Here is a 20,486-nt window from a genome sequence, read left to right on the forward strand (position 1 = left end):
TCCCACGCTAAACAGGGACAGCCAGGGCCAGAGAAAAGATACAGAGGAAACGGAGAGTATTTGCATACAAATAGTTGGTGGTGTAACGGCCAACCTTTAATCTTCCACAGAGAGGAGAAGAGGCCCCAGCCACTCCACTCCTCTGGCCCACGCTCCCCTTGTACAGGGGGCTTAACTGGGCTTGGCCCACTGTTTCATTTCCAGGACACCCACTGCTGCCACCACAATGCCTGGCTGCCCAGGTCTTCCCAGCCTGTCTGAGGCCCATGGGCCGGCCCCATTGTCAGCCACACGTTCTTAAACGTGCCCCAGAGAGATCGGACACTACCAAAACAAACCCCCTACGCCCTCTTTCTCCTCTTTTGATGAAGAGCTGGATCCGAGGCCCCAAACTGGCGCCCAGAACAATACCCACTCAGCAGCCTGGGCCCAGAGAGGCAGCTGGTGAAGCTCACAAAGATGCCACCTCCCTCCCTTCAAAACATTCCAACGACCATCCCCATCCAATCCCTCCTCCCCTTTATCCTTACCCGTGAAAACACTCTCACACAGACAGTAGTTCCTCATGTCCTCAGTGACAACACTCTCACACAGACAGTAGTTCCTCATGTCCTCAGTGGCAACACTCTCACACAGACAGTAGTTCCTCATGTCCTCAGTGACAACACTCTCACACAGAAAGTAGTTCCTCATGTCCTCAGTGACAACACTCTCACACAGACAGTAGTTCCTCATGTCCTCAGTGACAACACTCTCACACAGACAGTAGTTCCTCATGTCCTCAGTGGCAACACTCTCACACAGACAGTAGTTCCTCATGTCCTCAGTGACAACACTCTCACACAGACAGTAGTTCCTCATGTCCTCAGTGGCAACACTCTCACACAGACAGTAGTTCCTCATGTCCTCAGTGACAACACTCTCACACAGACAGTAGTTCCTCATGTCCTCAGTGGCAACACTCTCACACAGACAGTAGTTCCTCATGTCCTCAGTGGCAACACTCTCACACAGACAGTAGTTCCTCATGTCCTCAGTGACAACACTCTCACACAGACAGTAGTTCCTCATGTCCTCAGTGACAACACTCTCACACAGACAGTAGTTCCTCATGTCCTCAGTGGCAACACTCTCACACAGACAGTAGTTCCTCATGTCCTCAGTGACAACACTCTCACACAGACAGTAGTTCCTCATGTCCTCAGTGGCAACACTCTCACACAGACAGTAGTTCCTCATGTCCTCAGTGGCAACACTCTCACACAGACAGTAGTTCCTCATGTCCTCAGTGACAACACTCTCACACAGACAGTAGTTCCTCATGTCCTCAGTGGCAACACTCTCACACAGACAGTAGTTCCTCATGTCCTCAGTGACAACACTCTCACACAGACAGTAGTTCCTCATGTCCTCAGTGGCAACACTCTCACACAGACAGTAGTTCCTCATGTCCTCAGTGACAACACTCTCACACAGACAGTAGTTCCTCATGTCCTCAGTGGCAACACTCTCACACAGACAGTAGTTCCTCATGTCCTCAGTGGCAACACTCTCACACAGACTCTCACACAGACAGTAGTTCCTCATGTCCTCAGTGGCAACACTCTCACACAGACAGTAGTTCCTCATGTCCTCAGTGGCAACACTCTCACACAGACAGTAGTTCCTCATGTCCTCAGTGGCAACACTCTCACACAGACAGTAGTTCCTCATGTCCTCAGTGACAACACTCTCACACAGACAGTAGTTCCTCATGTCCTCAGTGACAACACTCTCACACAGACAGTAGTTCCTCATGTCCTCAGTGGCAACACTCTCACACAGACAGTAGTTCCTCATGTCCTCAGTGACAACACTCTCACACAGACAGTAGTTCCTCATGTCCTCAGTGGCAACACTCTCACACAGACAGTAGTTCCTCATGTCCTCAGTGACAACACTCTCACACAGACAGTAGTTCCTCTTGTCCTCAGTGACAATACTCTCACACAGATAGTAGTTCCTCATGTCCTCAGTGACAACACTCACACAGACAGTAGTTCCTCATGTCCTCAGTGACAACACTCTCACACAGACAGTAGTTCCTCATGTCCTCAGTGACAACACTCTCACACAGAAAGTAGTTCCTCATGTCCTCAGTGGCAACACTCTCACACAGACAGTAGTTCCTCATGTCCTCAGTGACAACACTCTCACACAGACAGTAGTTCCTCATGTCCTCAGTGACAACACTCTCACACAGACAGTAGTTCCTCATGTCCTCAGTGGCAACACTCTCACACAGACAGTAGTTCCTCATGTCCTCAGTGGCAACACTCTCACACAGACAGTAGTTCCTCATGTCCTCAGTGACAACACTCTCACACAGACAGTAGTTCCTCATGTCCTCAGTGGCAACACTCTCACACAGACAGTAGTTCCTCATGTCCTCAGTGACAACACTCTCACACAGACAGTAGTTCCTCATGTCCTCAGTGACAACACTCTCACACAGACAGTAGTTCCTCATGTCCTCAGTGGCAACACTCTCACATAGACAGTAGTTCCTCATGTCCTCAGTGGCAACACTCTCACACAGACAGTAGTTCCTCATGTCCTCAGTGACAACACTCTCACACAGACAGTAGTTCCTCATGTCCTCAGTGGCAACACTCTCACACAGACAGTAGTTCCTCATGTCCTCAGTGACAACACTCTCACACAGACAGTAGTTCCTCATGTCCTCAGTGACAACACTCTCACACAGACAGTAGTTCCTCATGTCCTCAGTGGCAACACTCTCACATAGACAGTAGTTCCTCATGTCCTCAGTGGCAACACTCTCACACAGAAAGTAGTTCCTCATGTCCTCAGTGGCAACACTCTCACACAGACAGTAGTTCCTCATGTCCTCAGTGACAACACTCTCACACAGACAGTAGTTCCTCATGTCCTCAGTGGCAACACTCTCACACAGACAGTAGTTCCTCATGTCCTCAGTGACAACACTCTCACACAGACAGTAGTTCCTCATGTCCTCAGTGACAACACTCTCACACAGACAGTAGTTCCTCATGTCCTCAGTGACAACACTCTCACACAGACAGTAGTTCCTCATGTCCTCAGTGGCAACACTCTCACACAGACAGTAGTTCCTCATGTCCTCAGTGGCAACACTCTCACACAGACAGTAGTTCCTCATGTCCTCAGTGACAACACTCTCACACAGACAGTAGTTCCTCATGTCCTCAGTGGCAACACTCTCACACAGACAGTAGTTCCTCATGTCCTCAGTGACAACACTCTCACACAGACAGTAGTTCCTCATGTCCTCAGTGGCAACACTCTCACACAGACAGTAGTTCCTCATGTCCTCAGTGACAACACTCTCACACAGACAGTAGTTCCTCATGTCCTCAGTGGCAACACTCTCACACAGACAGTAGTTTCTCATGTCCTCAGTGGCAACACTCTCACACAGACTCTCACACAGACAGTAGTTCCTCATGTCCTCAGTGGCAACACTCTCACACAGACAGTAGTTCCTCATGTCCTCAGTGACAACACTCTCACACAGACAGTAGTTCCTCATGTCCTCAGTGGCAACACTCTCACACAGACAGTAGTTCCTCATGTCCTCAGTGGCAACACTCTCACACAGACAGTAGTTCCTCATGTCCTCAGTGACAACACTCTCACACAGACAGTAGTTCCTCATGTCCTCAGTGACAACACTCTCACACAGACAGTAGTTCCTCATGTCCTCAGTGGCAACACTCTCACACAGACAGTAGTTCCTCATGTCCTCAGTGACAACACTCTCACACAGACAGTAGTTCCTCATGTCCTCAGTGGCAACACTCTCACACAGACAGTAGTTCCTCATGTCCTCAGTGACAACACTCTCACACAGACAGTAGTTCCTCTTGTCCTCAGTGACAATACTCTCACACAGATAGTAGTTCCTCATGTCCTCAGTGACAACACTCACACAGACAGTAGTTCCTCATGTCCTCAGTGACAACACTCTCACACAGACAGTAGTTCCTCATGTCCTCAGTGACAACACTCTCACACAGACAGTAGTTCCTCATGTCCTCAGTGGCAACACTCTCACACAGACAGTAGTTCCTCATGTCCTCAGTGGCAACACTCTCACACAGACAGTAGTTCCTCATGTCCTCAGTGACAACACTCTCACACAGACAGTAGTTCCTCATGTCCTCAGTGGCAACACTCTCACACAGACAGTAGTTCCTCATGTCCTCAGTGACAACACTCTCACACAGACAGTAGTTCCTCATGTCCTCAGTGACAACACTCTCACACAGACAGTAGTTCCTCATGTCCTCAGTGGCAACACTCTCACATAGACAGTAGTTCCTCATGTCCTCAGTGGCAACACTCTCACACAGACAGTAGTTCCTCATGTCCTCAGTGACAACACTCTCACACAGACAGTAGTTCCTCATGTCCTCAGTGACAACACTCTCACACAGACAGTAGTTCCTCATGTCCTCAGTGACAACACTCTCACACAGACAGTAGTTCCTCATGTCCTCAGTGACAACACTCTCACACAGACAGTAGTTCCTCATGTCCTCAGTGACAACACTCTCACACAGACAGTAGTTCCTCATGTCCTCAGTGGCAACACTCTCACACAGACAGTAGTTCCTCATGTCCTCAGTGGCAACACTCTCACACAGACAGTAGTTCCTCATGTCCTCAGTGGCAACACTCTCACACAGACAGTAATTCCTTATGTCCTCAGTGACAACACTCTCACACAGACAGTAGTTCCTCATGTCCTCAGTGACAACACTCTCACACAGACAGTAGTTCCTCATGTCCTCAGTGGCAACACTCTCACACAGACAGTAGTTCCTCATGTCCTCAGTGACAACACTCCAGAGTGGATGTGGAGTACAGTGTGACTAACTGTTTTCTACTACAGTAAGGGGAGGAGAGTTAGTCATCAACCATCTCAACCTTCCACAACTCTCCCATTATCTATAGTCTCTTCAATTATGTAGCACAGTGAGTGGACTCTGTCACATTACTAGTACAGCTGGTAGCACAGTGAGTGGACTCTGTCACAGTACTAGTACAGCTGGTAGCATAGTGAGTGGACTCTGTCACATTACTAGTACAGCTGGTAGCACACAAATTTAACAGAAATGTAGTCTATAGTTATAATGATTAAAGTTGAATAAGATTTGTTGACAAGCTAGTGGGGCTCATCCTGTCTGCTGGTCTGTGAGTGTTGGTAGGCATAGGTTATGTGTAGGCCTACTGCAGCTACGGCTGTATTTCAGACACACGTACTAGTGGGGAGCATCTCTTTCTTGTGTTATTATATAAAGTGACGGTTGTTGATGTGTAGGGCTACATTTCAGATACACGTGTGTACATTTGAACAGCACTAAGACCAATCTACCTTGTGTTGTTAGTGCTTTAAACAACACATGGATTTAAAATGGCCCCCCCCAGGCATGTCATCCTGGAGCTGGGCCTGGGACTCTCTCTGTCACAGTACTGGTACAGCTGGTAGCAGGGCTGCGGATGAGATGTGGTGTCAGTCTGGGTCTTGGTCTTGGTGTGGTAGACGCAGTGTGTTTGGCCTCAGGACAGAATGCAGCATCATGAGACCAGAAAAGATGCTGGGACACAGCTGTGAGGAGCCATCTGATTGTTCAAATGAACACACTAGGGCTGTCCCCGACTAAAAAATAAAATAAAAATTGGTCGACCAAGAGTGTTCTTTTCTTTCAACCAATAGATTGGTCAACCTTTTTAAATGTGTATTTTTCCATATATAGACACAGCCTATGTGTTTAATAAAATCAACTATATGCACTGAATTTGTCCGAAAAGTAAAAGTGTTACATTTTGAATGCTTAGTAGGACAGGAAAATGGTCCCTACTGCCTCTGATCTGGTGGACTCACTAAACGGAGAACATCCCTGGTCATCCCTACTGCCTCTGATCTGGCGGACTCACTAAACAGAGAACATCCCTGGTCATCCCTACTGCCTCTGATCTGGCGGACTCACTAAACAGAGAACATCCCTGGTCATCCCTACTGCCTCTGATCTGGCGGAGTCACTAAACAGAGAACATCCCTGGTCATCCCTACTGCCTCTGATCTGGCGGACTCACTAAACAGAGAACATCCCTGGTCATCCCTACTGCCTCTGATCTGGCGGACTCACTAAGCACATGCTTCATTTGTAAATGATATCTTAGTGTTGGAGCGTGCCCCTGGCTAGCTGTACATTTAAAAAAAACAAGAAAATTAGGTTGTCTGGTTGGATTAATATAAGAAATGTTCAATTATTCATACTTTTACATTTACTTTTGTTAAATATTTTTAGAAATTATATTTGCATTTAATACTTAATATATATTTAAAAGCAAATACTTTTAGACTTTTACTCAAGTAGTATTTTACTGGGTGACTTTCACTTTTAGTTGAGTCATTTTCTATTAAGGTATCTGTACTTTTACTCAAGTATGACAACTGGGTACTTTTTCCACCACTGTACGAGACACAGAGAGAGCTGGGGTGAGAGTTTGTCACTGACCATCCTGAGAGAGACTCTAGCTGTAGAACCATTACAGAAAGTAGCAGTGGTTTGAGGTAGGAAATACACTCACTTACCTAACAGCTACTTTATAACAAACAGCTACTGCTTTATGTATAGCCGTGGAATGCTTTGAAAGGCTCACATCCACACCATCATCCCAGAAACACTGGGCCCACTCTAATTCACATACTGCCCCAACTGATCCACAGATGACACAATCTCTATTGCACTCCACACTGCCCTTTCCCACCTGGACAATAAATAGGAACACCTATGTGAGAATGCTGTTCATTGATTACAGCTCAGTGTTCAACACCATAGTGCCCTCCAAGCTCATCACCAAGCTCAGGACCCTGGGACTAAACACCTCCATCTGCAACTGGATCCTGGACATCCTGACGGGACGCCCACAGGTAGTAAGGGTAAGCAACAACACATCTGCCACACTGACCCTCAACACTGGGGCCCCTCATGGGTGTGTGCTTAGTTCCCTCCTGTACTCACTCTTCAACCACGACTGCGTGACCATGAACAGCTTCTACCCCCAAGCCATAAGACTGTTAAACAGTTAGTCTGAGTTACTAGTTGGTTAACTATTTAACTACCTGCATTGACCCTTATTGCACAAACTTTTTTTTGACTCATTACATACACTGCTGCTACTGTTTATTATCTATCACTTTATTCCTGTGTATATATGTACCTACTGTATCTACCTCAATGACCTGGTACCCCTGCATATCAACTCAGTACTGGTACCCCTGCATATCAACTCAGTACTGGTACCCCTGCATATCAACTCAGTACTGGTACCCCTGCATATCAACTCAGTACTGGTACCCCTGCATATCAACTCAGTACTGGTACCCCTGCATATCAACTCAGTACTGGTACCCCTGCATATCAACTCAGTACTGGTACCCCTGCATATCAACTCAGTACTGGTACCCCTGCATATCAACTCAGTACTGGTACCCCTGCATATCAACTCAGTACTGGTACCCCTGCATATCAACTCAGTACTGGTACCCCTGCATATCAACTCAGTACTGGTATCCCGTGTATAAAACCAAGTTATCATGACTCATTGTATATTTATTATTACTTGTTTTACTTTTCTATTATTTCTCTATTTTCTTTCTCTCTGCTGTTGAGAAGAGCCCTTAAGTAAGCATTTCACTGTTAGTCCACAGCTGTTGTTTGCTATGCATGTGACAAAGATGTTTTGGGGTTCTGCTATACGTACAGTATGTGAGGATGGTGGTGTCTCCTATTGAGTCTACGTAGTGGTGTCTCTTATTGAGCCTAGCAAGGTGGTGTCTCTTAGTGAGTCTACGTTTTGGTGTCTCTTATTGAGTCTAGCAAGGCGGTGTCTCTTATTGAGTCTACGTAGTGGTGTCTCTTATTGAGTCTAGCAAGGTGGTGTCTGTTATTGAGTCTAGCAAGGTGGTGTCTCTTATTGAGTCCAGGTAGGTGGTGTCTCTTATTGAGTCCAGGTAGTGGTGTCTCTTATTGAGTCCAGGTAGTGGTGTCTCTTATTGAGTCCAGGTAGTGGTGTCTCTTATTGAGTCTAGGTAGTGGTGTCTCTTATTGAGTCCAGGTAGGTGATGTCTCTTATTGAGTCCAGGTAGGTGGTGTCTCTTATTGAGTCCAGGTAGTGGTGTCTCTTATTGAGTCCAGGTAGTGGTGTCTCTTATTGAGTCTAGGTAGTGGTGTCTCTTATTGAGTCCAGGTAGTGGTGTCTCTTATTGAGTCCAGGTAGTGGTGTCTCTTATTGAGTCTAGGTAGTGGTGTCTCTTATTGAGTCCAGGTAGTGGTGTCTCTTATTTAGTCCAGGTAGGTGGTGTCTCTTATTGAGTCTAGCTGGGTGGTGTCTCTTATTGAGTCTAGGTAGTGGTGTCTCTTATTGAGTCCAGGTAGGTGGTGTCTCTTATTGAGTCTAGGTAGTGGTGTCTCTTATTGAGTCCAGGTAGTGGTGTCTCTTATTGAGTCTAGATAGTGGTGTCTCTTATTGAGTCTAGGTAGTGGTGTCTCTTATTGAGTCCAGGTAGGTGGTGTCTCTTATTGCGTCTAGATAGTGGTGTCTCTTATTGAGTCTAGGTAGTGGTGTCTCTTATTGAGTCCAGGTAGGTGGTGTCTCTTATTGCGTCTAGATAGTGGTGTCTCTTATTGAGTCTAGGTAGTGGTGTCTCTTATTGAGTCCAGGTAGGTGGTGTCTCTTATTGCGTCTAGATAGTGGTGTCTCTTATTGAGTCTAGGTAGTGGTGTCTCTTATTGAGTCTAGGTAGTGGTGTCTCTTATTGATTATATGAAGGTGGTATCTCCTCTCACTCTACAAAGAGGTCCCCTCAGCCATGGCCTGGACAGCATTACTAATGCTCTTTAGGCCAGAGGGTTAGGAGGAGACCGGGTCAGGGATGATCACTCCTATAACATGGCTATCTGCCTGCTAATCCCTGCCTGGCAGTGTGTTTGCCAGCCTGCCCAGCTGGGCAACAGAGATAACGCCCAGAGGGAAACAGCTAACCCCAGCTTTTGTTCCTCAAGGCTCCTTTGTGTATTTCTGCTAATCTCATTTAAAGAGTCTAGTACTGATGTAAATGTGTGCAATACTTTCAATTGTCAATCTCATATAGAAAGAAACATACTTTGGTACAAACTATCAGTAACATTTCAAATAACTAAGTAACCTTAGCGCTAACCCTGACCTTAACCCTTATCCTAACCATAAACTTAACCCTAACACTTAATCTAACCTTAGCGCTAACCCTGACCTTAACCCTTATCCTAACCATAAACTTAACCCTAACCCTAACACTTAATCTAACCTTAGCGTTAACCCTGACCTTAACCCTTATCCTAACCATAAACTTAACCCTAACACTTAATCTAACCTTAGCGCTAACCCTGACCGTAACCCTTATCCTAACCATAAACTTAACCCTAACCCTAACACTTAATCTAACCTTAGCACTAACCCTGACTGTAACCCTTATCCTAACCATAAACTTAACCCTAACCCTAACACTTAATCTAACCTTAGCGCTAACCCTGACCTTAACCCTTATCCTAACCATAAACTTAACCCTAACCCTAACACTTAATCTAACCTTAGCGCTAACCCTGACCTTAACCCTTGTCCTAACCATAAACTTAACCCTAACACTTAATCTAACCTTAGCGCTAACCCTGACCTTAACCCTTATCCTAACCATAAACTTAACACTAACACTTAATCTAAATATTTACTCCAACTCTTATTCAAACCTAACCGTAACCTTAGCAACCAGTTGCTTATCAACAGATGTCATGACTACCAACAAACTATATGTGGAGCATCTACTAATGGAAAATCCGGACTATCCACATAAAGTGTGATAAAGGTTCATATTTTCTGTGAATGTCTGCCTGCCGGCTGTAAGATGGGGCCACTGTGAGGACTACTTTGGAAGTGTTTTAATTAATACTTGTAACTGCTATCCTCTAGGAACACATTCTACATATTTTTGTATATGTTTTTCACCCAAATAAATTTAATTCAACTGTTATTCCTCCCTCTTTTTCCTTCTGTGAATGAACAAGTGTTACTGTAGTGAACAAGTGTTACTGTTGTGAAACTCACCCTCTTCTTCTTCCTCGTTGTTCTGTTTCCTCTTCTTCCGGGACTTTGAATTCTTCTTGGTCTTCATGTCCTGTTGTTCCATAATGTGCTGCATGACTGTAAATGAAGTGGTGAGGAGGACGGAAAGACAAAATGTTCTTTTGATTAAAGATTTGTCGCAATAACGCTCTCCCCAGTGTCTAGGTCTGAAAAACAGATGATGGTGTTTTGTGCTGGGCTCTCTCAACTTTGACCCTGCTCCCACTCCATTTTTTTTGGTCTCACTTTTCCAGTGCTGCATCCTGTTTGATCTGGCCCGAATCCCAGATAATAATAGCTGGATAACCAATATCAACTGTCTGTTTTTGAACTCACGGGAATACCGGATACATAAACACACCTCTGGATGCACCCAAGTCTAATCAAACAAATAAATCATATTTCGATAACCACCAGCTACAGGAAAACAACATTCACCAACCCATAATCCATAGATGTACTGTATATAAATAGTACAAACATTTTTATCAATAGAAGCAGTTTTGCCACTCACTCTTCTTGTCGTTGGAGGGCTCCAGGTGTGTCTGGATGTACCCCTCAAGGTAGCTTCTGAACTTGGGCGAGGGGGAGAAGAAGGACAAGCTGATGGCCATGAATTCCCAGCCGGCCTCCAGGCTCCTCAGGCTCAGGTTGTCAGTGGTCTGTCTGACCAGCTGGACGTACAGCTCATCCCTCAGGGCCTGCATTCCCCAGCACTTAGTGACCACCAGCAGGGCGGTGTGACGGCGCTCCAGCCGGGCCGGACGGTCCCCCATGTAGCCCTGAATCAGCTTGAACATCTCACAGGCCTCCTTCTTGACGGTGCGGTCGCTGGTGATCAGCATGGGCTTCTTGATGGAGCCTCTGTTCCAGGAGAGCATGTTGGCGATGGAGACGCGGCGGCGGAACAGGCCCTGCGTGTGAAGGTTCAGGTTCTTACTGGCCCAGTCCACCATGTTGGTGTCTGGAGGAGGTTTACAGAGGGTGGTGTAAGGGTACTGGTATCCCACACTGCCGCCTCCTCCTCCCCCACCTCCCCTCCTGTCTCCAGTCACTTTGACTCCATGAGGGGTGCCCCTGTGTCCATTACCTCCGCCTTGTGACGAGATCTCCGACTGGGCCTTGGAGTCCAGTGTTCCTGCCTGGAGAAGAAGATCCAGAGGGAGAGGAATATTTAGCAAGGCATAGACATAAACGCTACAGCTGGAATCATATGTGAATTACTGTCTGTTGATGGCATGTGTCTAATTCTGTAAACATATAGTACATTGAGCATGTGAATTATGGTGTGTGTGTGTGTGTGTGTGTGTGTGTGTGTGTGTGTGTTCGTCAGTGTGCGTACTGTAGGATCAATTTACTAATGTCCCCTAAAGTGTTATTAGAGTAGAATATGGAATCATTCATGAGGATCCCACTCTAGAAATAGGTGACCCAGTGGCTTTCACATCTAAACACATATATGGTAACATAACAACCATCCCCCACTCTCTGTAGTCTTCCTCTGGCTGCTTCCATCCCCCACTCTCTGTAGCCTTCCTCTGGCTGCTTCTATCCCCCACTCTCTGTAGCCTTCCTCTGGCTGCTTCACCTTCCATCCCCCACTCTCTGTAGCCTTCCTCTGGCTGCTTCCATCCCCCACTCTCTGTAGCCTTCCTCTGGCTGCTTCCACCTCCCACTCTCTGTAGCCTTCCTCTGGCTGCTTCCACCCCCCACTCTCTGTAGCCTTCCTCTGGCTGCTTCCATCCCCCACTCTCTGTAGCCTTCCTGTGGCTGCTTCCATCCCCCACTCTCTATAGCCTTCCTCTGGCTGCTTCCATCCCCCACTCTCTGTAGCCCTCCTCTGGCTGCTTCACCTTCCATCCCCCACTCTCTGTAGCCCTCCTCTGGCTGCTTCACCTTCCATCCCCCACTCTCTGTAGCCTTCCTCTGGCTGCTTCCATCCCCCACTCTCTGTAGCCTTCCTCTGGCTGCTTCCATCCCCCACTCTCTGTAGCCTTCCTCTGGCTGCTTCCATCCCCCACTCTCTGTAGCCTTCCTCTGGCTGCTTCCACCCCCCACTCTCTGTAGCCTTGCTCTGGCTGCTTCCATCCCCCACTCTCTGTAGCCTTCCTCTGGCTGCTTCCATCCCCCACTCTCTGTAGCCTTCCTCTGGCTTCTTCCATCCCCCACTCTCTGTAGCCTTCCTCTGGCTGCTTCCACCCCCCACTCTCTGTAGCCTTGCTCTGGCTGCTTCCATCCCCACTCTCTGTAGCCTTCCTCTGGCTGCTTTCTTTCCATCCCCCACTCTCTGTAGCCTTCCTCTGGCTGCTTCCACCCCCCACTCTCTGTAGCCTTCTTCTGGCTGCTTCCATCCCCCACTCTCTGTAGCCTTCCTCTGGCTGCTTCCATCCCCCACTCTCTGTAGCCTTCCTCTGGCTGCTTCCATCCCCCACTCTCTGTAGCCTTCCTCTGGCTGCTTCCATCCCCCACTCTCTGTAGCCTTCCTCTGGCTGCTTCCATCCCCCACTCTCTGTAGCCTTCCTCTGGCTGCTTTCTTTCCATCCCCCACTCTCTGTAGCCTTCCTCTGGCTGCTTCCATCCCCCACCCTCTGTAGCCTTCCTCTGGCTGCTTCCACCCCCCACTCTCTGTAGCCTTCTTCTGGCTGCTTCCATCCCCCACTCTCTGTAGCCTTCCTCTGGCTGCTTCCATCCCCCACTCTCTGTAGCCTTCCTCTGGCTGCTTCCATCCCCCACTCTCTGTAGCCTTCCTCTGGCTGCTTCCATCCCCCACTCTCTGTAGCCTTCCTCTGGCTGCTTCCATCCCCCACTCTCTGTAGCCTTCCTCTGGCTGCTTTCTTTCCATCCCCCACTCTCTGTAGCCTTCCTCTGGCTGCTTCCATCCCCCACCCTCTGTAGCCTTCCTCTGGCTGCTTCCACCCCCCACTCTCTGTAGCCTTCTTCTGGCTGCTTCCATCCCCCACTCTCTGTAGCCTTCCTCTGGCTGCTTCCATCCCCCACTCTCTGTAGCCTTCCTCTGGCTGCTTCCATCCCCCACTCTCTGTAGCCCTCCTCTGGCTGCTTCACCTTCCATCCCCCACTCTCTGTAGCCTTCTTCTGGCTGCTTCCATCCCCCACTCTCTGTAGCCTTCCTCTGGCTGCTTCCATCCCCCACTCTCTGTAGCCTTCCTCTGGCTGCTTCCATCCCCCACTCTCTGTAGCCCTCCTCTGGCTGCTTCACCTTCCATCCCCCACTCTCTGTAGCCTTCCTCTGGCTGCTTCCATCCCCCACTCTCTGTAGCCTTCCTCTGGCTGCTTCCATCCCCCACTCTCTGTAGCCTTCCTCTGGCTGCTTCCATCCCCCACTCTCTGTAGCCTTCCTCTGGCTGCTTTCTTTCCATCCCCCACTCTCTGTAGCCTTCCTCTGGCTGCTTCCATCCCCCACCCTCTGTAGCCTTCCTCTGGCTGCTTCCACCCCCCACTCTCTGTAGCCTTCTTCTGGCTGCTTCCATCCCCCACTCTCTGTAGCCTTCCTCTGGCTGCTTCCATCCCCCACTCTCTGTAGCCTTCCTCTGGCTGCTTCCATCCCCCACTCTCTGTAGCCTTCCTCTGGCTGCTTCCATCCCCCACTCTCTGTAGCCTTCCTCTGGCTGCTTCCATCCCCCACTCTCTGTAGCCTTCCTCTGGCTGCTTTCTTTCCATCCCCCACTCTCTGTAGCCTTCCTCTGGCTGCTTCCATCCCCCACCCTCTGTAGCCTTCCTCTGGCTGCTTCCACCCCCCACTCTCTGTAGCCTTCTTCTGGCTGCTTCCATCCCCCACTCTCTGTAGCCTTCCTCTGGCTGCTTCCATCCCCCACTCTCTGTAGCCTTCCTCTGGCTGCTTCCATCCCCCACTCTCTGTAGCCCTCCTCTGGCTGCTTCACCTTCCATCCCCCACTCTCTGTAGCCTTCCTCTGGCTGCTTCCATCCCCCACTCTCTGTAGCCTTCCTCTGGCTGCTTCCATCCCCCACTCTCTGTAGCCTTCCTCTGGCTGCTTCCATCCCCCACTCTCTGTAGCCTTCTTCTGGCTGCTTCCATCCCCCACTCTCTGTAGCCTTCCTCTGGCTGCTTCCATCCCCCACTCTCTGTAGCCTTTCTCTGGCTGCTTCCATCCCCCACTCTCTGTAGCCTTCCTCTGTTTGCTTCCATCCCCCACTCTCTGTAGCCTTCCTCTGTTTGCTTCCATCCCCCACTCTCTGTAGCCTTCCTCTGGCTGCTTCCATCCCATCGCCCCAAAACACTGCCACGGGCCCTTTACCAAATACAAATGAAACTACACTGAACAAAAATATATACGCAACATGCAACAATGTAAAAGATGTTGTCCCAATCCTCTTCAATGACTGTGTGAAGTTGCTGGAAAGTCCCAACTTTGACATTAGCAAATCGCTCGTCACATACGACGCCATACATTCATCCGTGAAGGGGACATTTCTCCAGCGTTCCAGTGGCCATCGAAGGTGAGCATTTGCCCACTGAAGTCGGTTACAACGCCAAACTGCAGTCAGGTCAAGACCCTGGTGAGGACGACGAGCACCCGGATGAGCTTTCCTGAGACGGTTTCAGACAGTTTGTGCAGAAATTCTTCAGTTGTGCAAACCCACAGTTTCAGAGGGGTCTCAGATGATCCCCGCAGGTGATGAATCCGAATGTGGAGGTGCTGAGCTGCCGTGTTAACGCATGCTCTGCGGTTGTGAGACCGGTTGGACGTACTGACAAATTCTCTAAAATGACGTTGGGGGCAGCTTATGGTAGAGAAATTAACATTCAATTATCTGGCAACAGCTCTAGCGGACATTCCTGCAGTCAGCATGCCAATTACACGCTCCCTCAAAACTTGAGACATATGTGGGGGATGGAAGCATATGTAGCATGTGACAAAATTGCATATTTTAGAGTGGCCTTTTGTTTCCCCCAGCACAAGGTGCACCTGTGTAATGATAATATTGTTTAATCAGTTTATTGATATGCCACACATGTTTGGTAGATTTATTATCTTGGCAAATGAGTAATGCTCACTAACAGCAATGTTTTGTGCACAATATTTGAGCGAAATAAGCTTTTTGTGCGTGAGGAACATTTCTGGGATCTTTTATTTCAGCTCATGAAACATTGCACCAACACTTTACATGTTGCATTTAGAATTGTGTTCACTATACTTTCACAAATCTAATAACATGAGTTTGATTTGTTCCCGTTATGCAATGAATCATATCAAATCCCAAACGGCCATCATTGTTCTCCCTTTAGAACATCCAGGTAATTCATCACAATCACATCAATAGTGAGTTTGCCTCTGAACCAACACTAATGTCTTACCAAAGGCGTTTTCAAACTCAATTACATGGCCTAAAGAAGAACAAACAGTACTATAACCAACAATAACCTTGAAAGATGGGCTTTTACATTCATACTCATATGACCTCATATTTACAATATAATGCTGTAGAAGTCAGGCAGATCTGTTAAGAGGAGATCTGATCTCTTATATATCAGGCTTTATATTATTGTTCTGACAGAGATGTGTGGGTAGGGACCGGGGAGGGTACCCCTATTTTACATAGCAGCTGTAAAAGACATATGTCTATGTAGTAAGGGCTTCATAATGTGGTCTTATTAAAAACAAAAGCGGCATGATAATCTTTTCAATAGTGTAGTAATCCATGCAGCATGGTGAAACATGTGGACCGTTGATCAGATGTACAACTGGTGTATTTGTCCACAGCTCAGGCCCAAAGCTTTCCAATCTGAACCCCCTCAGCAGGTCTGGTGCTAAGCTCCACTAAGACCCAATCAGGCCAAAACAGCATTCCACAAAAGGCGTAGGCTCAGGTTGTCTGGGTCTCTATGTTTTTGGTTGGATAGGTTTCTCAAATTCTTTCTTAGGTTTTTGCATTCTTCATAAAATCTTCTGTCATTGTTGACATTTTTTTTATTTGATAGGGAAGATGAGAAACTGCCAAGTTTACACCTTCACTATTACAGTGAAAAGTTTTGTCCAGGAAATTGTCTAAAAGGGACTGAATTAGTTGTTGCCTAATTATTTTTTGGTAGGTTTCCACACTCCTTTCCTTCCATCTATAGCATTTCTTGATATTATTCAGTTCCTTTGGCTTTGATGATTGAGTATTGCTCTGTTCAAGTAGACTGTGATTTTGCTGTGGTCTGATAGGGGTGTCAGTGGGCTGACTGTGAACGTTCTGAGAGACTCTGGGTTGAGGTCAGTGATAAAGTAGTCTACAGTACTACTGCCATGTACCCACTATAGGAGCCCCCTCGAAGTCTACCATTGACTATGTACATACCCAGCATGTGACGGAGCTGCAGGAGTTGTGACCCGTTTTTGTTGGTAATGTTGTCATAGTTGTGTCTAGGGGGGCATATGGGGGAGGGAATGCTGTCACCTCCAGGCAGGTGGTTGTCCCCCTGTGTGCTGAGGGTGTCAGGTTCTTGTCCAGTTCTGGCATTTAGGTCACCACAGACTAGTACATGTCCCTAGGTCTGGAAATGATTGATTTCCCCCTCCAGGATGGAGAAGCTGTCTTAATTAAAGTATGGGTATTCTAGTGGGGGGATATAGGTAGCACACATGAGGACATTTTTCTCTGTTGAGATCATTTCCTTTTGAATTTCTAGCCAGATGAAAAATATCCCTGTTTTGATTAATTTAATAGCGTGAGTTAGGTCTGCTCTATACCAAATTAGCATACCCCCTGAGTCACTTCCCTGTTTCACACCTGGTAGTTTGGTGGATGCGACTACCAGCTCTCTGTCACCTAGAGGGAAGCCAGTGGGTCCATCTCCTCTAAACTATGTTTCTTGTAGGGTGACAGTCTGAATTTCTGATTTCTTTGATGAAGTCCAGGTTCCTGCTCTTTAAGCCAAGGGCAGATGACCTCAGGCCTTGTATACTCCAGGATGAGTTAGTGATGGCTTTGTGTTCCATAAAGTGTCCAATGTTAGTCGTGTGGTTTGGCTTCAAGCCAGTAAGTGTGAGCAGAGCCTGCTGAGCTTCTGGTACATGCCATCGACTTGGGCTAGTGTAAGAGTGGGGGTTGGCCCTGTTTGCCTGCTCACGGCCTGGGCGTATGTGTGACTTCCATGTTGAGGCCCTCTTTGCGGGGGTGGGCAGGAGGGGCATAGGTCTGATCTGAGGTGTTCTAAATGGTATGTGGGCATGGTTGGGGGGGGGGGGGGGGCTGGTGGTGCTGTGGTCTGGATGTAGGTCCTCTCGGTAGGGGGGGCTCCCGCAGGTCTGGGAGAGTGTCTCGACTGGTCTGGGTGCTGGGGCAGCGGTTGAGGGCGATGTCCTTTAGTGTCTGGGTAAAGGTGGGCACTGCTGCATTGTGTCGGTGGACTTGGTTGTAAAAGGCTGTTCAAGTCCAGGGTGGAGTGGTAGGCCAGGTAGACATTGGGTTTTGAGGCACAGTCACGGAAAATGCCTTTGTTTACCCGCTGTATTGTGGCAGGGTGCAAGTCTTTTCGTGGTAGCAGGGTGGATGTAACCACTTGTGCATTGGGGAAAGTAGAAGAAGCTTTTTCAATCATTCCCTTCAGTACTGTGGCCACCCTTTTCTGCTGTGTTCTCAGGTCGTTTGTGCCTGTGTGTATTATTATGTGGCTGGGTGACCCTAGTTGGTCCTCAGACAGAAGGTCTAGGGCATGCTGGGTGTTTGGACACCAGAGTTTAGACACTGTGTGTTTGGGAAAAAGTACATTTTCTTGTATATATATTTCCCGCTTGAGTCCATAAGGAGTACAATCTGTGGCTTGCATATGTTCTCAATGGGTGTGGGGGGGTTGTCAGGAGGGCTATCAGGGTGGCTTGGGGTTCTTCATTTGTCTGTTCTGCTGTGATGTCAAGGCTATGGTCAGGGTCTGGGGTGGACTGTTCTGCTGTGATGTCAAGGCTATGGTCAGGGTCTGGGGTGGACTGTTCTGCTGTGATGTCAAGGCTATGGTCAGGGTCTGGGGTGGACTGTTCTGCTGTGATGTCAAGGCTATGGTCAGGGTCTGGGGTGGACTGTTCTGCTGTGATGTCAAGGCTATGGTCAGGGTCTGGGGTGGACTGTTCTGCTGTGATGTCAAGGCTATGGTCAGGGTCTGGGGTGGACTGTTCTGCTGTGATGTCAAGGCTATGGTCAGGGTCTGGGGTGGACTGTTCTGCTGTGATGTCAAGGCTATGGTCAAGGTCTGGGGTGGACTGTTCTGCTGTGATGTCAAGGCTATGGTCAGGGTCTGGGGTGGACTGTTCTGCTGTGATGTCAAGGCTATGGTCAGGGTCTGGGGTGGACTGTTCTGCTGTGATGTCAAGGCTATGGTCAGGGTCTGGGGTGGACTGTTCTGCTGTGATGTCAAGGCTATGGTCAGGGTCTGGGGTGGACTGTTCTGCTGTGATGTCAAGGCTATGGTCAGGGTCTGGGGTGGACTGTTCTGCTGTGATGTCAAGGCTATGGTCAGGGTCTGGGGTGGACTGTTCTGCTGTGGTGTCAAGGCTATGGTCAGGGTCTGGGGTGGACTGTTCTGCTGTGATGTCAAGGCTATGGTCAGGGTCTGGGGTGGACTGTTCTGCTGTGGTGTCAAGGCTATGGTCAGGGTCTGGGGTGGACTGTTCTGCTGTGATGTCAAGGCTATGGTCAGGGTCTGGGGTGGACTGTTCTGCTGTGATGTCAAGGCTATGGTCAGGGTCTGGGGTGGACTGTTCTGCTGTGATGTCAAGGCTATGGTCAGGGTCTGGGGTGGACTGTTCTGCTGTGATGTCAAGGCTATGGTCAGGGTCTGGGGTGGACTGTTCTGCTGTGATGTCAAGGCTATGGTCAGGGTCTGGGGTGGACTGTTCTGCTGTGATGTCAAGGCTATGGTCAGGGTCTGGGGTGGACTGTTCTGCTGTGATGTCAAGGCTATGGTCAGGGTCTGGGGTGGACTGTTCTGCTGTGATGTCAAGGCTATGGTCAGGGTCTGGGGTGGACTGTTCTGCTGTTGTGTCGAGACTTTTGTCAGGAGCTGAGGTGAGTAGTTCTGCTGGCTTCTCTGCAGGGGTGGCCAGTTCTCTAATGGGTTGTCACATGTCATCATTCCCTCCTTCTCCTCCAGCACTCGGTTCTGTTCTAGACCTGTACAGGTTGACATTGGCTGACTCAAGAGTCCTCGTTTTCTAGTATCCCGAGTTTCCACCTATCGCTAACACCTCCCCTCTTAACAGAGGTGTAGTGTGTTAATATAGCACTGCGCCATGCCAGGGGATGGTCTGTGTGGAATATTAAGTTGTTTATGTTCCCATTTTTATAATAGTCAGCAAAAAAAGTGTCTCTTGATATTCCATAAGGAGCTTTTTTGTGCCTTGTCATTTTCTACATCCAGAGGGTAGTGGGGGCTTCAAAGGGCTGTGTTTGGTTGGGGGGGGGGGGCTGTGAAACTCTCATTGTTGGGCTCAAGGGCTTTGACACCTCTCACGTCACACCTCAGTGCTAATTGAAGTTGCATGTTATATGTTTTATGACTGCTGCAAGATGAATGACCTCTTTGAGGACATGAACGTTTCCTGAATCTGAAAGGCAGGCTGGGGTACCTTCAAAACAGACACATCCAGCCAGCGACAGTGGCAGGTCTCACAGACAAGAGAGAATGGCAAAGTTACGACAAAAATACAGACTCTTAATGCCACATTGCCCACAAAGTGTGTTCAAATAAATCCTGATTAATTGTGTTCGTTTTTATATTATGGTTTGATAAAATAAGCACTATTACAGACCCTGCTAATTGCTGATGTCTGGTTATTAAGGACACCCTTCATTTTTCAATTTCAGACAGGCCTTTTTGCTGAAGGCCTTTGGAAGAGTCATTTCCATGGGTGTTCATATACTGCAGTGAATGATATGGCTTCTGAGGGCCTGAACCACATTTCAGTCAGGCCATTTCAACCCACACACAGCCTCAGCACCAGTCTCCTTGCAGAGCATAGGCAGCTTCTGCCAAGTTACTCTCCTACAGATCTGACAATGAACAGTGAAACGACTCTGCCCCAATGTATTTCAACATGTGCCTGGAGTATTCATCTGCATAAGGTAGGCGTTTCATATAGGAGCACATTTGAGTACATGATAAATGCACACCACGGACCACGCATACATTCACAAGACAAAACTGATATCAGCTCTGAGGATTTGAGGCCATTCAAGATGGCTTTTGCTGTCAATAACAGTCAGTAACTCAACCTCTGATTGGACATTTACTACCCCGAGACATAAGTACACTCCTACCC

At 48.2% G+C, this 20,486-nt stretch overlaps 1 protein-coding gene across 3 annotated transcripts in view; it reads right to left on the reverse strand.

The window, feature by feature from the left end:
• The window catches only part of LOC109868911 (rho GTPase-activating protein 39), a 152,232-nt gene that overhangs the window by 16,866 nt on the left and 114,880 nt on the right, over positions 1-20,486 (reverse strand). For all 3 annotated transcript variants that reach the window (XM_031803599.1, XM_031803602.1, XM_031803601.1), the window contains 2 exons: positions 10,724-11,351; positions 10,192-10,287 (listed from right to left, as the gene is read on the reverse strand). In XM_031803599.1, the coding sequence (XP_031659459.1) occupies positions 10,192-10,287; positions 10,724-11,351 (724 nt within the window). The remainder of the gene's footprint in view (positions 1-10,191; positions 10,288-10,723; positions 11,352-20,486) is intronic.

The sequence above is a fragment of the Oncorhynchus kisutch genome, linkage group LG24 (assembly GCF_002021735.2).
Source record: "Oncorhynchus kisutch isolate 150728-3 linkage group LG24, Okis_V2, whole genome shotgun sequence".
In the NCBI taxonomy this organism is placed as follows: Eukaryota; Metazoa; Chordata; class Actinopteri; order Salmoniformes; family Salmonidae; genus Oncorhynchus; species Oncorhynchus kisutch.